This window comes from Stegostoma tigrinum, chromosome 29 (genome assembly GCF_030684315.1).
Source record: "Stegostoma tigrinum isolate sSteTig4 chromosome 29, sSteTig4.hap1, whole genome shotgun sequence".
NCBI lineage: Eukaryota > Metazoa > Chordata > Chondrichthyes > Orectolobiformes > Stegostomatidae > Stegostoma > Stegostoma tigrinum.
In genome coordinates this window covers 20,096,958-20,115,013 of record NC_081382.1, presented here as the reverse complement: position 1 = coordinate 20,115,013, position 18,056 = coordinate 20,096,958, and the positions used below count along the sequence as shown (strand labels likewise).

At 39.6% G+C, this 18,056-nt stretch overlaps 1 protein-coding gene across 2 annotated transcripts in view; it reads left to right on the top strand.

Moving 5' to 3' along the window:
- The window catches only part of LOC125465487 (multiple epidermal growth factor-like domains protein 9), a 307,302-nt gene that overhangs the window by 219,248 nt on the left and 69,998 nt on the right, over positions 1-18,056 (top strand). The window contains exon 4 of one of the 2 annotated variants that reach the window (XM_048559081.2): positions 7,437-7,586. The exons of the other annotated variant lie outside the window; for it this stretch is intronic. Within the exon in view, the coding sequence (XP_048415038.1) occupies positions 7,437-7,586 (150 nt within the window). The remainder of the gene's footprint in view (positions 1-7,436; positions 7,587-18,056) is intronic. 2 annotated transcript variants of the gene reach the window in all.

Below are 18,056 nucleotides of genomic sequence, written 5' to 3'. Positions count from 1 at the left end.
GAACACCAGAATAACTGGACAGGAGAACACCAAAGAGCAACACTGCAGTAGGACTGAACCCTGAAAATGTCCAGATCCAGATCACTGTAAGTTGAAGTCCTGCCAGATTTCACCATTCATCAGGTAATAGCTAAGTTAGGTCACAGGCTTATACTTACTTACTTGAGTGGTCTAATAGTTGTTGCTGTTGCCATAAAGTTTGAGTACTTGACTGTCTGTGAGATTTCTTAACATATAGCCGAATTAAAGGTAACTTGTGGTGATTTGCCCATAATAATTGGCATCCCTGGGTGGGCTTCAATAAAAAGCGATTTTAAGTTGCTCCAAAGTTGAACTTCCCAGTCTTGCATTCTCAGAAATCCTGTGTGAGATCAAATTAAGAGGGCACCTGACTCGTGTGGAGGCCAGGAAATCAAGTGGTTGGATGAGAGTAGAGGCAACATTTAAATTTTGGTATTATTGAATTTAGCATCTTTACCTTTGAAATCATTGCAGATAATCAATCTGAATGGGAGAACTTGGTTAAAGAATATTTGAATAAGAAGTTACCAAAGTGGATGGAAGAATGGGAAGCTTGTGATACCAGGAGCCCTGGGCACTGGATTATTTGTTAGTCAGTTAGGAAGTCTGTGAGAAATCACGCAATCAAAGAGGATGGGTTGATGGGATCTAGCTGTCTTGGTGCAGATATTTGGTACTCGAAGAATCTGTTAAAGCTGAGAGCTGGTAAGATAAATGAGTTGAAGTCAGAAAAAATCAGAGCTGAAACAGAAACTTGAAAGCCCACAAACTGTTTATCAGGAAAGGGCTGATTTCCAGTCGGAAAACAGAATTAAAGGGAAAGGGTAAATCCCTAGAGATAGTTTACTTCTCAAATGATCCAAATCAATTTGAGACAGTGAACAGATCTCCAGGAAGGCACAGAAACAAGTTCAGGAGTCAGATATTAAGACTCAGGAACTGGAAAGTAAATGTAAAGATCTCAAGGCAGCCCTGAAAGTCCTGCATCAAATGTAGCCTGAGCAACAACTGCAGAATGCTGATCATTCTAAATTCCAAAAAGAAATTGATGCCTTAAAGTGACAGTTTTCCAGACAGGGAGGGATTCTCTATGTTTTGGGACTTGGACAAAAATTAAGCAATGAAAAGAGTGATTCCCATCAGGGATCAGATGAGAGTGAGGCCCTGTATTATTCAGTTCAGGGCAGGAAATATGATTCTAATCCAGACCCTTCCATCATACTCAGATAAAGGTTCTCTATAACCAGCTGTACCAGTCTGGTATACACCCAAGGAAAGATAAATATTTAATGAAAATTCAGCAGTATAAATGAGAAAACAGACAATTGACCACCAATTGGGCCATAAACCAGGTATTTTGAAAAGCAAGACAAACAAACATCAGAATTTGAAACTGGGTTAATTAAAGGTGTGGATAAACTCTAGTGTCAGCCACAAGAAGGAGTAAGACCTATCTTCTGGAGTGTCAGAAGAGTGTGATGTGCTTTTCTGATGCACTTTAGGTATGGAAATTTAGCAAAAACTGGACCTTAAACCCAATGTTTCCCATAACCCTTGGGAGGGAGAGAGAAAGTAAAAAGGGAGTAAAACTAAGTCTGAACTCCAGTCCTTTGTTTGTCTGATAAAGTGAGAGCGTGGAATGTTTTTGGAATAATAAATTGGTCTGTATTTTGGAAGAATAAAATTCAGATTAAAGATCTGTATAAACTGAAACTGCAGGAACTATCTTTGTCTTTAGTTTTTGAGTTTTAGCTAAACTATGAAGCTGATTATCGGAAATGTATTGATGGCTTGGCTTGTGCAATTGAAGTATGGAGCCAGCAACAATCAGGTTCCAGTGCTCAGTGGAAGTGGACGTGATGTGGAGGCATAACCAAATATTGATATGTGCAAGCTAATAGTGTTGGGAAGAGCCGCTGTCTACAACTTCAAGCGTTAATTTTACATGCAGTACAGAAGTCAAGTCCATTTGTGCTGATGATTTGCACAGAACTTCAGATCACGCTAACACATCAGAATTGACTGAAAACTTTGTTGAGTGTCCTATAGGAAGAGGAGGGATAGTTAAGCAAAATATAGGTAAAGTGTTGTCTGAAAATGTCCATCATGAATTGATGCCAGTTATTCTGAATCTGTCAGACATTCAGTTACCATCTTGGTGTCCAAAACCTTTACCTAGCAATTGGAAGGAATTGGTTAGAGTGTTGTTTATGAAGAGGGTTACACAGAAGTTAATGGTGCAGGTACTTATGCAGTTAATGGCCTAGATATCAATATTATAGGTAATCAATTAAATCAATAAACTTCTCAAATTAAAAGTATAGTAGGTACAATCAGTGATAACACTCAACTTAGTAGCCAGACAGATGACACCACGAACAGCACTGCATTTTGTATTGTTGACATCTTAGAATCACATGCCGGCTCAATTAATCATTTAATAAAGGAGGCAGGAATGAGCGGGCAACATCAAGTAAATATAACTTTGTGTGGTACATATGGCAATTAGATGTTGGATCAATAAAGAGAAAATGTAAATCAAATGGAAAAGAGCAGTTTCCACACAGATTAATGACACTAAATGAAGTTAATTAGCTGATGGGACAGGAACTTTAAGTAAAATTTCTATTTGGGTGTTAAGGAGGTTCTACCTTATGAGGTAGAAGAGAGGGGAGACTTGTCGGGACAGCATTTAAGGAATGCCAACAGACTGATAAAACTTTTGTTTGTTCCTCCAGCAGCAATGTAACAGCTAACTGTAGTCTCCAAATTTCGAGTACCACTTGAGACAACATAGTGAGAGTTGGATGTGCAGGCAAAGAATACCGTATCACAACATCTTTACAGGAATATCATTATCATAACCTGTCTTGTCCCATCATTGATTCAACATATTGCATTCAGCCTCAAATGACCATGTGTGGAGGAACAATGAAATTGGTTAACGTCAGAAGGAGAAAATGGTGTGACTTCTCATGTGACTGATTCAGCTAGGTAAATGGTTATGTCTTATTGGCAATATATGAGGTACATGTTGTCCTGCAAAGGGAACATCTGGAAGGAATAAATGGGATTTTGAGAAAGGCTCACAGGTCACATGTAAAGGTTTAGCAGAATGGTCAGAGAATCAATACAGACATTAAAAACATTAAGAAACATTCTTGGTGGAATGACATCTGGAAATAAGAAGTAATATACACATGGCTGCATGAGTTTGTATTATTTCACATCTTGTAGTTCTGTTAATACATGATCATCTTAAAGCTGTCATAGTGAAGCATAATGCATGTTTATTTCTTTGTGCATGTTTATTGTTCTTATGATTTATTTACTGATCATCATTCTGTACTTCATTCATTGATTATTGGTTTGCATACATCACTATAATCCCAATCAACCTAATCTCCAAACTCCAAGACTTAGGTTTCAGCGCTGCCGTCTGCAACTGGATCTTCAGCTTCCTGACCCACAGACCGCAATCAGTGAAGGTGGACAACAGCACATTCTCCAACATAATCCTCAACACCTACACCCCACAAGGATGCGTATTCAGCCCCCTACCGCACTCACTGTACACTCATAACTGTGTGGCCAAATTTTGTCTGAATGCTATCTGCAAGTTCGCTGATGACACCACTGTTGTATGCTGGATATGACGAGTCGGAATACAGAAAGGAGATAGAGTGCTTGGTGTCATGGTGCAAATGTAACAATTTCTCCCTCATTGTCAGCAAAATAAAGAACTGATCACTGACTTCAGGAAGAAAGGAGGAGGACACATCCCTGTCTACATCAGTGGAGCTGATGTGGAGAGTGTCAAAAGCATCAAGTTCCTAGGAATGAAGATAAACAACAATCTGCCCTGGACTTCACATGTATATTCGATGGTCAACAAGACGCAAGAGCACCTCTTCTTCCTCAGAAGGCTTAGGAAATTTGATGTGTCTATAAGGACCATCACCAACTTGTACAGATGCACCACAGAAAGCATTCTATCCAGGTGCATCGCGGCTTGGTACAGCAACTGCTCTGCACAGGACTATAAGAAACTACAGCAAGTTGTGAACACAGCCCAGACCATCACGGAAGCCAACCTCCCATCCACAGCCTCCATTTAGTTTTGTTGTTTCCATAGAAAAGCACCCAACGTTATCAAAGACCCCTCCCACCCCAGTAATGCTTTCTTCCGCCCTCTGTTAGACAGAAGATACAGAAGCTTACACACACATACCAACAGGTTCAAGAACAGCTTCTTCCCTGCTGTTATTGGACGGCTGAATGAACCTCTCTAATTTCAGACCGAATGTTGATCTTGCTTTTGTGTACTTGCTGTGCAGCCGTAACCTTGATATTCTAGACTTCAGAACTTGAATATAACTGTTCATAGACTGAATGATTCAACCAAAGATGTACTATTACACACACTCTGTCTGGAATAAACTGTGAAAGAGCAAACACAAGCTGTTACACAGAGATTCGAGCAATTAGCCATGTCTTGGCTAGATTGCATTACAAAACTGCTTTGACATCCGCTTGATAAACTGGATGCTTTATTACCACTAGGACAACTGATTGCCTGCAGAAGAATTTATGGAATCAACTACAGGAAAGTGAAGTAAGTCCACAGAAGCTGGTATCCCACCACCAAACCACCCTTTATTTACACATGGAGAGTCCTTGACACTGATCCAGCTTACATTGAGCCAGCTCTCAGAGTGAACAGGATGCCTGACACTCCTGTTCTTATCTGTTAGCCAGGGCTCCCTGATGGACCAGATTAACAACCCCAAACAGAGAACTAATATTCTACATAGATAATGGGAACTGCAGATGCTGGAGAATCCAAGACAACAAAATGTGAGGCTGGATGAACACAGCAGGCCAAGCAGCATCTCAGGAGCACAAAAGCTGACGTTTCGGGCCTAGACCCTTCATCAGAGAGGGGGATGGAGTGAGGGTTCTGGAATAAATAGGGAGAGAGGGGGAGGCGGACCGAAGATGGAGAGAAAAGAAGATAGGTGGAGAGAGTATAGGTGGGGAGGTAGGGAGGGGATAGGTCAGTCCAGGGAAGACGGACAGGTCAAGGAGGTGGGATGAGGTTAGTAGGTAGATGGGGGTGCGGCTTGGGGTGGGAGGAAGGGATGGGTGAGAGGAAGAACAGGTTAGGGAGGCGGAGATGCTGCTTGGCCTGCTGTGTTCATCCAACCTCACATTTTGTTGACTAATATTCTACATGTCCGCTTGCCTGACCTCGTTACAATCACTGAACAAAACTGTGTATTCAAACAGACAGTTCAAGCCAAATATAAGAGTAAACAAAGAAATTACTTTTGATAAGAAGGCACGCTGCAGACTTGCCGTAATTTGGATGAAAGAACTTCAAAATAAAAGCAGTATGTCACCCCAGAGACTGAAGGATGAAAGAAATCTTTAAAAGAATTAAACACCAGAACAACTCAGCAGCAGCCCTTAGAAGAACAAAATTGCAGCAAGACTGAACCCTGGAAATTTTCACAGAAAAATCACTGTTTTTTGAAGTCCTGGCCAGATTGAACCTGATGTTGGGCTTAATCCATGGTAGTGCTGTCTAGTAGTGGGTTCTATTTTGATGGCAGACTATGATAATGGGGAGCTTCTACAATACAGACATGGGTTTATTTATAGAACAGTTCCCCATGGAACTTCATATCCAGAGCCTGTCATTACTTCTGTACAAGAATGGCTTCTACGTTTTGCTTCCCGTATTAACTGACAAAATAATTGATACAGGAAGGTTCATTCATCTCAATCTCTAGCATTTCAATTATTTGGGAAGAGTGGAATTTTCATCAGACCACGTGCCATTTTACTAAAAATCTTGAACACTTTTTATTGTATTGCAGAGCAGCAGTTTTGCAGGAAAGAAAGATTTATTTTAGAGCCGTACAGCATGGAAACTGACCCTTTGGTCCAACTTGTCCATGCCAACCAGATCGACTAAATCAATCTAGTCCCATTTGCCAGCATTTGGCCCATACTCCTTAAAACTCTTCCTATTCGTATACCCATCGATATGTCTTTTAAATGTTGTGATTGTACTGGCGTCCACCATTTCCTCTGGCAGCTCATTCCATACATGCACCACCCGCTGCGTGAAAAAGTTGCCCCGGTCCAAAGATGTATACATTTGTATATTGGCAATGATAAATTGTGCACGGTATCCAGTTACATGGGTTAGCCATGGGAAATGCAGGGTTATAGGGTAAGAGAGTGGGTCTGGATTGGAAGCCCTTCAGAGGGTGAGTGTGGGCTCAGTGGGCCAAATAGCCTGCTTCCACACTCGAAGGATTCTATAATTAGAAAATGTAGTATTTAGGTTCCTTTTAAATCTTTCCCCTCTCAACTTAAATCTATGGCCTCCAGTTTTGGACTCTGCTACCCTGGGGAAAAGACCTTTGCTATTCACTTTATCTATGCCCTTCATAGGATTGAGAATTGCAGCAATGCTGATTTTCTAGTCACATAGCAAGACACTCTGTGACTATTCTGGGTTGTTTTTGCTGCACTAGATATTGTGTGTACTGACTTAACTCCCCACCCTGATTGTTCACACTGCAATACCCCCTTCCATTGATCCCTCCTGAAAAGTGTAATAAGGACAACATCAAGGGACATGATGACCTCAACAATTAAATAAAGTTTACAAAAGACCTTCTTGGCTACAAAGATACTTACTTTCATTTGACAGTATGCTGTTGCATGATTCGAGATGAGGGCTTGATTCAAGTACCAGTGAAAGCAGTGCTATAATAGAATTATTATAAAATCCAGTGTACAATTCAAACTAGTGTCTACCGATTGAAATACAAGGAATATAGGGAACACATGGTCTGGCGCATGTCATTTTGAGCAAAAGGACTTGTGCACATCAGTTGGTTAACTTATACCATCTGTGTCGCACACTTTAGTATTCAGCTCATGCTATTTTTGATTTAAATTGATTGATATTAAGAAAGACATAGAATCACAATTTGACTACATTAATGCACTGCAGTCAGATTATATGCTATCATTGCAGGAAAAAAATTCTTTAAAAATGTGCATTTCTCCATGTATGTTACTAATAGCAATAGTAAACATGGACCAAAAAAATGCATTCGTCTCAGATGTTGGTCAGAACTAATGACGCATGCAATTAAGTCAGCAGCTGTCATTGCCTAGGTTTAATCACAAAGCATCGTTGACTGTTTTTGATTATATCTCTATGTTAATTGATTAAGTACAACAAGGATCTAAAGTCATCACTTTAGCTTATTGAATTACAGGCTATAATCAGGTCATGTGAACGTGTGAAATCTGCACTATTTTTAAGATCTATTTTCATCTTATAAGTTACGCAAATGAAGCTGTTGTTCATTTTCTTTGGTTTTCTTAAGGCATCTGCTTAAACTGCACTGGAAATAGCAAAGGACGTCATTGTGAGAAGTGCACAGATAGTTACTACAGGAAGCCTGGAACCAACGATGCAGTTGTGTGTGAACGTTGCCCTTGCTCAGTAGTGACATCCAGTGGAAGCTGTCACATAGGTAATGTAACTTTGTCTCTTGTTTGACCATTGCAGTACAGGAGAAAACAACCTTGAAATTAAAAAGAATATAGCTGTGGTCATGTGCAGTCTGTGAAGATTGTTTGCATGATCTAGATCAGTTTAATACCTGTTAACTGTGATGGCAAGATGAAAACTCTGGAGGAGCCACTAAACCATTAGTTCTGTTAGAAATTCGTGGGATCTGTTTCTGCATTATGTAGTTTGTGCTGAGATGCAGAATCAAATCAGTGTTTAATGGTCTTAATTGCATTGGAATTCAGTCCTGTGATCTTGACTCATTGTGTTGTGGCTTCAGTCCACCTCTGTCTTTGCGCCTCCATTAGCAGCTGTGTATTCGGCCACCTCAGTCCAAAATTCAGGAATTTCTTCAATAAAGCCCCCCACACCTGTTGTATAATGGTGTAAGAGTTTGAAAAGGGTTAATACTGAGGAGTGTTTCAAGCACCACCCACTATTATGTTGTCATATAGACTTAGAACAGTTTAGTATCTCAAAGAGGTAACAACTACCCTGTTGGTCTTCCTTGTAGAAATGTCTGAAATGGTACCCATTGTATTAATGTAACTTGTTCATGAATGCTATCATGCAATCAACTATCTTGTTTACGGTAAGAGATTCTTCTAGTTAAACTAAGTGATTCTCCTCTAGCACACTAGATGAAGCTGGACCTGGAGATCCCTAGCAGGAAAGCACATTGATTAGATAACTCATACAACATGATGAGCAGTGGTGAGGACATATTTTACGAGTAAATTTACCACTTAATTCCCATTTAATGGCCCATTCATCATGGTGAATGCCGTTCATGACCTCAGGATGCTTCAAAATGCTTTACAATCAACGAAAAGAAGTCTAGCCATCGTTGTAATATGGGTAATGTGTATCTCCATATGCTTGTTGACCAGTTTTGACTAATTATAACTCTCTGAGTACCTTAAGGTGGGAGCAGACACATTATAACTGTTCTTTAAATGCAATTTGTGCTGTTCTATGTTGGTTAATGGATTCAACACCCCCTTGATCTCATACAATCTTGACTGTATCTTGCACTACCTACTTAACTGTGGCATTAATTGCAGTGACCAATTCCAGCAAAAAGTCACTACTACTAGAATTTAGCTACTGTTTTTATGACACCTGTTGAATTATCTTCCTTGACTTGTGGTAGGCAATAGTTTGAATAATTTTATACTCGGGCTCAGTTTGAAAGATGGAAAAAAGTGATTTATGAAACATTAAAAAGGTGAGTAGAGAAGCTGTAAGGTGCTGTAACACCCAGTTAATACAAACTTAAATATTCATCCTTCTAAGAAAGGGATCAAGAAACAGTTGCATCCTCTGTGCTGAATTGTACACGGAAAATTAAGCTCATTTGAAGGGTTATGATGTTGTATTTCAATAGGTCCACTGGGCCGTTTCCTCTCATGATGGTTTCAAATTGACAAGAAAGTATAAACATGTACATCAAACATAAAATGACCAGCAAAAAAATGTGAGGCAAAGCTGACAGGATTTTGGTGTTTCAATTAACTGAGCTGGACACTTCTTTAGATTCAATACTGACAAAATTACGTATTTATAATCTGTGTGGAGAATTAGTATTCAATTCTAAACACACATAATATAGCAAAAGAATCCAAGGCAAAATGTACTGCAGGGAAAAATAACTTCATTTGTGTTACCTTGATATCATTTGTATGTCAAATTAATTATGTTTTATTCTAAAATTTCTCCTTTCTTGAATAAAGACGTTGCAATAGATTTTCCAAACTGTGAACATAGGTTTAGAAATAGACCACAAATAGATCCTTGAGCTTGTTCTGCTGTAAAAGATCATGGCTCATCTGTGTGCGTTTCAAATCCTATATTCCCAGCTACCAACAATAACCCTTGACTCCCTTACCAAATGAGAACCTATCCACCACTAACTTCAAAATAGTCTGCTGGGACTCTTCCAGAATTTAAGGAATTTTGGATGGTTATAACCATTGCATCCTCTGCAGCCATGTCTTTTAAGTCGATAAAATGCAGGCCATCAGGTCCCGGGAAGTTGACAGCCTTTAGGTTTACCAGTTTTTCCGGTACCTTTTCCCCAATGGTGGTGTTTTGTTTTAATGTCCAGCTGCCCTTTTGCTTCCAAATTTTCAGGTATTATTGAGAAAATACCTGTTTAATGCCTCTGCCACTTCCTTGTTTTCAATGGCCAATTCCTCAGTCTAACTCTCTTGATGACCAACACTTGCTGAGCAACTGAATACATACTTTGGTTCTGTTTTCACAAAAGAGAACACAAATCAGACACCAGGAATGTTGGCGAATACCAGGTTTAGTGAGAGGGAAACATTGAGATCAATGTTAGTGAGAAGTGGTGCTGGGAAAATTGATGGGCTTGAAAGCAGATAAATCCCCAAGGCCTGATAATCTATGTCCCAGAGTACTTAAGGAAGTGGCTGTAGAAATAGTGGATGCGTTGGTGGTCAGCTTCCCGGAACAGGGCCCGGAAATTGGAGAGTAGCTAATGGCACTCTAATATTCAAATAGGGAAATAGAGAGAAAACAGGGAATTATAGATCTGTTAGCCTAACATCAGAAAAATTCTCAAATCTATTATCAAGGACTTTATAGCAGCGCATGTAGAAAGCAGTGCCAGGATTAGACAGAGTCAGCATGGATTTATGAAGGAGAAATCATCCTTGACAAATCTGATGGAATTCTATGATGATTTAACTAGTAGAGTAGACAAGGGAGATCTTCTTGATGTGCTGTATTTAGACTTTCAGAAAGCTTTTGAAAGAGTCCCATATAAGAAATTATTGTGCACGATTAAAGCACATGGTATTTGGGGAAGTGTATTGAGATGAATAGAAAATTGTTTGGCAGAGCGGAAACAAAGAGTAGGAATTAATGGGTCCTTTTCAAATTGGCAGGTAGTGACTAGTGCGGTGCCATAGGGATTGGTGCTGGGACCCAGCTATTCACAATATATATTAATTATTTGGATGAGGGAACAAATGTAACATCTCAAAGTTTGCAGATGATACCAAGATGGGTGGGAGGGTGAACTGTTACAAGGATGCAGAGATCCTTCAGCATGGTCTGGACAGGTTGGGCGAGTGGGTAAATCAAAGGCAGATGTTGTATAATTTGAATAAATGTGATGTTTTCTAATTTGGAAGGAAAACCAAGAAGGCAGATTACCACCTGAAGGGCTGTCAATTGGGAGAGGGGAGTGTGCAGTGGGACCTGGGTGTCCTTGTGCACCAGTCGCTGAAGGCAAGCATGCAGGTACAGCAGGTGGTAAAGAAGGCAAATGGTATGTTGGCCTTCATCGCAAGAGCTTTCGAGTGCAGGAGCAGGGAAGTGTTGTTGCAGTTGTACAGGGCCTTGGTGAGACCACACGTGGAATATTGTGTGCAGTTTGGGTCTGCTTTTCTGAGGAAGGATGCTTTTGCTCTCAAGGGAAAGCAGCAGAGGTTACCAGGCTGATTCTGGAATGGCAGGACTGACGTATGAGGAGAGGTTGATTAAGTTCTGATTGTTTTCACTGCAGTTCAGACAAATGAGGAAATATCTTATATAAACCTATAAAATTCTAATAGGACTAGACAGGATAAATGCAGAGAGGATGTTCCCAATGGTGGGTATGTCCAGAACCAGGGGTCATAGTTTCAGGATTCGGGTAGACCATTTAGAACGGAGGTGAGGAGACATTTTTTCACCCAAAGAGTGGTGAGCCTGCGGAATTCATTACAATGGGAAGTCTTTGATCTCCCCCTCATACTCTCTCTTTCTCTCCTCCCCACCTCTCTTTCTGTCTCTCTCACTCTCACACACACATTCTCTCTCTCTCTCTCTCTCTCTCTCTCTCACACACACTCACACACACTCACACACACACACACACACACACACACACACACACACACACACACACACACACACACACACACACACACCAATCTATGGGGTGAATTTGTATTTGCAAATACATTCTATTTGATTCAAAAAGCACACAATTTATAGACAGTCAGTCAATGTGGCGTTTTGTCAATTCCTACTTTAAAAAGAAAATCAGTCTGACTTCAAACCAAATCACAAATAAATTCTAAACAAGGTCTTACACCTAACATGTATTGTCTAACCTATAATGTCACCTCTTCTTTACACTGATAAAACCTTTAGTTCTCTCAAAACCGTGACTTGAAAGGAATTTGTGGTTAATGTGTACATATTAATCAAGTAAAACCTTCTAACTGATTAAAGATTTAACAGCATTTTAGGTTTGGTTAGTATATCCTCATCAGTGATGTGAACCTTTGATCTTTCTGCGTCTGATATTATGTCTCTCACTAACACGTGAAGCAGGAGCGAGGCTCCGAAAGCTAGTATTTTCGAATAAACCTGTCATACTATATCTGCACCTCCCAGTTGCGAACCATTTTAACTCCCCCTCCCATTCCTTAGATGGCATGTCCATCCTGGGCCTCCTGCAGTGCCATAATGATGCCACCGTAGATTTCAGGAACAGCTACTCATATTCCGCTTGGGAACCCTGCAGCCCAATGGTATCAATGTGGATTTCACCAGCTTCAAAATCTCCCCTCCCCCCACTGCATCCCAAAACCAGCCCAGCTCGACCCTTCCCCCCCCTCCACTGCATCACAAAACCGGCCCAGCTCGACCCCGCCTCCTTAACTTGTTCTTCTTCTCACCTATCCCCTCCTCCATCTCAAACCGCACCTCCATTTCCTAGCTACTAACCTCATCCCACCACCTTGATCTGTCCATCCTCCCTGGACTGACCTATCCCCTTCCTACCTCCCCACCTATCCTCTCCTCTCCACCTATTTTCTCCTCTATCCACCTTCAGTCCGCCTCCCTCTCTCTCCCTATTTATTTCAGAATCCTCTCCCCATCCCCCTTTTCTGATGAAGGCACTATAACCTGGTGTCTTGTGATTTCTGATCTAAAATTTGAGTAATGGTTATATTCACATATTGGTGGATGATTCCATGTAGGTGGTTTGCACAGACATGTGGGGACAGTGTATCTGCATCTGTGAAAAATGTGACCCCTGGGACTGGTTGTTCCACTGCCTGCTTCTCTTCCATGGCTTTGTCTGCACCCAGCTGACCCTGGAGGAGGATCACGTGGTGTTTACCAATGCATTCAAAGTTTTCCATGAACAGTGTAAGAACTGTTCCCTGTAAGAACTGACATTTCCAGTCAATAGGAGTGGCAGCACTTTTTAAAAATTTTGTTAACTTTCCTTCTTGTTATTCTTTTGGTTGTTTTATGAAATGTGCGGTTCTTCTAAAAAGAAGGCATGTATATGGTTTGATGATTCTCGGCCAATGAAGTAAGGTCTTTAACAGACAAAAGGGGATCAGCGTAGAGGGGAGGGTAGGGTTAATATTTCAGGTCTCTTGATCCTTTGTTCCAGCATTTTGTATTTTGTCATGATGCAAATTGTCTATTTGGAAGTATTTCTAGACCTGCAAAGTCCTCTGTTTCCATTAATTAGCAGGAGATTATACTGTCTATCACTGACATTGTATGAAGTCAATTAAGATGACCAATTACAGCTTTACAATGTGCAGTAGGGATTTCAAGAGAAGCCTTAGAGCCTTTAGAATTTGGCATTACCGAGAGCAAAAATTCCCCAGTGTTCATAAGAAAAAAATCTGCATTTAGATTCAACAGTGGGAATAATAAAATGTATCCTTTTAAGGGAATTGCTTTGAAGGAAAATAAGATGTTGACACATGAAAGAAAAATATCTTAACAACAATCAAGTCATTTGGCTCTGTGAAGGCAGGTTTATTTTCCTCAAATTTGGATAGTTTGATATAACAGCAGCTTCACATTAAACATGTAAATTTAGGAAATTACACTGCCAACTGAATGCTCCCAGTGTCATTGAGTGTATAAGACCCATAATTTAGGTGTACAGCCAGATTCTGAATGGTCTATTCCAAATGGAACAATCTAAATCTCACAATTACCAGTGTGATAGCCTATATTTATTTAGTTGTTGATGGACCAGCATGCGTGCAATGGTATGATTAACCTGCCACTTTTTGGTGGTAGATCCTCAATATTGCTTTCTTCGCCAGTGACCTGTATAACACAAATACTTCACTTGGAGCTATCATATGGTGCAATTGAGGTGAACAGCATAGATGCATTTAAAAAGAGGCTGGATACGCACCTGAAAGAGAAAAGAAAAGAAGGATAAATTGATAGGTTAGGGGGAGGAGGTTGTCAGTGCTGGGACATGACTCATGTCACAAAACACCAGCATATAACAGATGAGCCAAATTGCAAGTTTTCATGCTGTCAACTCTTCCCATCCAGTTATAGGCACCATTTTGCAGCTGAATAGAGTGAAGGTGCTGCAATGGTAAATTTCTGCCCATGCAGTGAAAGCCACAATCTGTTCTCAAGGCCATAATCATGAGCAGCATAGAGCAGCCAACATGCTGCATGTGTCAGATTTGAGACTCTGGAATTGATTACTTCTTTGCACTTATTTTTAATTGGTTGCACTTGTCTGAGAGGGAGGTTCAATGAAGGTTGACTGGATTGATTCCTTGGATTGGAGGATTATTTCTAAGGAGTTTGCGTATAGGCCTATATTTACTCTGGAGTTTAAGAGAATGACAGATGAACTCATTGAAGCCTATAGAATTCTTAGAGTTTTTCAGGAAAGATGGGAAAAGCTGTTTCACTTCGCAGGGAAACCTAGATCTATGAACCTTAGAATCAGGCCAAAGGATCTACCATTTAGGACTGAGGTGAGGAGAAATTTATTTTCCCTGAGGGTTGCAAACCTTTGTAATTCTTCATCCTAAAGGGTGTGAATGCTCACTCATGTATATTCAAGACAAAGAATGGTTGACTTCTGGGCACCAAAAGATTCAAAGAGAAAGGGCAGGAAAGTGGAGTCAAAGAATACAATTTTCCATGAAAACCGAAAGATCTGCGGATGCAGTCAATCAGGAACAAAAACAGAAGCTGCTGGAAAAGCTCAGCAGGTCTGGCAGCACCTGTGAAGAAAAAATCAGAGTTAACGTTTTGGGTCCTGTGACCCTTCCTCAGAATGTTTTTCCATGATTTTGCTCAATGGAAGAGAGGCTTGAGAGGCTTAATGGATTATTTCTGCTTCTTTATCTTATGCTTTCATGACATCAATACCATAAGATATCATAACCATAAAAGAATAAATACGAAAAGAGAATTTAATAGCATACAAACCTTCCAATGGTCTTGTAGCCTCAAGCATTTTCAAATAGCCTGACATTTTCTTTAAAGCTGCCTGAATATATTAATTGCTGATAGAAAATGAAAGTTACATGCTATGGATTGTTGATAAACACAAAAGAATCTAGAAAGACAACTTTAACAATGATAATTTCTTCTAAACTGTTGTTTGGAGGAGCTCAAAAACTCGGATAATGCTATCACTTACACAAAAATTAATGCCATTTTCGAAAGCACCTTGTTTTCTTCTGGTACAACAGCCAATCTTTCTGCTTCATAATCAGTTTAAATGATGAAAAGCAACATCAGGCTCTCACCAATGTTTGCTGGTGACTTATGCAGAAGATTGTGGACACAACTGCTTTGTATCAGTATGACATATCAATCTCATCTGTCATCACCATCCAAGAGCTCATCTTAACTTTCACAGTTGTGATTTACAAAGACACTTTATTGGTAAAAGTTAAGAATGCATTCATTATGCTCTACGTATTTGTGTAGCATTACAAGTACTCCTTTGGATATGCATTATATGGATCTACATGTAAAGGAATTAGTGATACCCAACTCATTCTTGTGTGCAGCCAGAATAATTCAGGTGCAGGAAGGACTATTATATACTGATGACAAGTTGGATTCTAAATTAGAACTGAGGAGGCAACACCATATGGATAAGACAGCAACTGCTGATGCATGCTGCTGTTATTATCGGTATTAGAATGAACTCCTACTTGTCAGTAAAGTTGAAGGAAATGCAGAGGCTGTGACTAATTAGTGTTAACAACACAATCAGTCTATCATTTATAGACTTCCAAACCTCTCTGGAATGACTTATAGGCAATGAGAGGGTTGTAAGTTATACTGCTTGGTACAGTTGCATTATTGTTCCAACTTTCCCTATCTAACAAATACCTATGAAGGTAGTATTGATAAAAGCAAGTCAATCATTTATCATTACCCGGTGTAACAAAAATGGAAAGCATTTAGGAGAAGTTGATACTAGCTTCAAGAAGAATATTTCATGTGATTTTATATGGGTTTCATGACAGCTTATATGTATATGGAAGCCTGTGCAAACGTGGGGTGAGAAAAAAGAATTAACGTTTCAGATCTTTTACTCCTCATCAGAATTCAGAGAAAGGTTAAAAATGTCATGAGTCTTGAGTAAATGAGAGGAGGAAGGATAGTGAAAACAATCAAAATGAAGATTTGCAATGGAGTGGAAAGGGGAGAGATTAAATGGCGAAGGTTTTCATGATGCAAGGCCAGAGGGAGTGGTAATGAGACAGGCAAAACAAAAGTTGTGTCTAGAGGAGGTATGAATGGCAGGATTCCGAATGGTCACCATCAGAAAGCTAAGGAAATCGGAAAGAAACAGGAGAGGATAAGAAAACTGAAAAAATAGAGAATAGAAAGTTGTTGAGTCCAAAAAGCTGTTAAGGTGAGTTGTTTCTTGAGCTTGTGTTGAACAACATTAGAATGTTGTTTTAGGCCTAGAGCAGTAAGTTCGTAGGGGAGCAAGGTGGAAAATCAAAATGTTAGTCAATTGGAAGCCCAGGATCTTACTTAAGGACAGAAAGGAAGTGTTTCACAAAGCTGTCACCCAATCTGTGTTTGGTCTCCCCAGTGTACAGGAGACCACATCATTAGGAGCAAACTTTGCCATCCTGTCACCAATGTGAGCTTCTAACCTTATAACCATTGCACCATCAAGACCAACTTCCACCTTCCTAACATTATCTATTTCCACCCCTCTCTTAGCTCAACCGCTCTGAAATCCTTATCAATTTATTTTATTACTTCCAGATTTGATTATTCCAAAGTCCAGTTGGTTGGCCTCCTGTTTTCCATCCTCTCAAGCCTGAGTTCGTTCACTGCATGTATCTTAACTCTCATTTCGTTCTGTATATCCATCATGTGTTGGTTCCTGGTACAACAATTCTAATTTGGAAACTCTAATGCTAATTTTTGAATTCCCCCATGATTTCATACTTCCATATCCGTAACCAAAGTTGGTCCTATAGTCCATTAAAATGTATGCACTCCTATGGTTCTTGTTTCCTGTGCGTCACTGATTTGAAGCATTCCATCCTTTGTGGCCATGCCTTCACCTCTGGAGTTCTGTCCTGAAATCTCTTCATTTCTCCTTCCTTGTTTATGATATTTCTCAAAATTCATCTGTTTGTTCAACTTCCTAATATTTCCTTCTATGGCTCAGAGTCAGGTTTTGCTTGACAAAGTTCTCCTCAAGTCGCTTGGGAAATTTTAACTTTGTTAAAGATATGATCTAAATGTTGGTTATTGTTTTACGTATGGGATATATTTGGCAGTGTCATCAAGTCAAAGAGGTCTGCTTTCAAGAACCCAGTGCAAAGTATACGATTGTTTTAAAAAGGAAAGGTGGGATTTTTTTGATATTAAGGTATTCTGTGGTATTTCCCTCCTTCACTTGTTGTGAACGTACATTCAGCATCAGATAATACGTAGCCATTTGTCTGGCTGTTTGAAGATGTGTGAAAGTACTCATAGTCTTTCTGTGATGAATTTCCTGTGTTTCTCTGCCATTTGTCCCTTCTCAAAATTCCATACCACAATTAAAATGAGGAACTACTATTTAAAATTGCAACAATTCACCTACATGTTTTTGGCTGAAATATGAGAAATGCCAATTACACTCAACATCAATGTCATAATCGTATTACTGACTGAATAGTTGATGATGAGGAGTGCTCAATCATTCAATTTAGTGATTATGGCCCCTAAATTCTGGCTCATTTAGTTTTATTTTCATTGTAATTGTCAGACTTTGCTCAGCTGAATTAAATTATACACTTGTTAAAAATGTTGGTGTAAAAGAAAATTAGTCCGTTTCAAGTTAGCGCTCAGTTAGAATTGTGTAATTATGATAAAAATATACTCAAGAGGCAAGGACACCCCAGAGCTCAGTATATTTTGAGTTTAATGTGTCTAAGGCCATCTCAAGGTAAATTGGCTATTGGTTTTGTGTGACAATACAAGATGGTGAGTAAAGACATGCTGTTATCACTATCACTCATTTTTAATGTGGTAATTTAAGACTATACAAATAATAGAGAAACCATATCTTATCAAACAATAATGGCATATAACTAATTTGTTGCATTTTCTGTTCTCGATATGTTGAACTAATTCTGCTTCAGTCTTG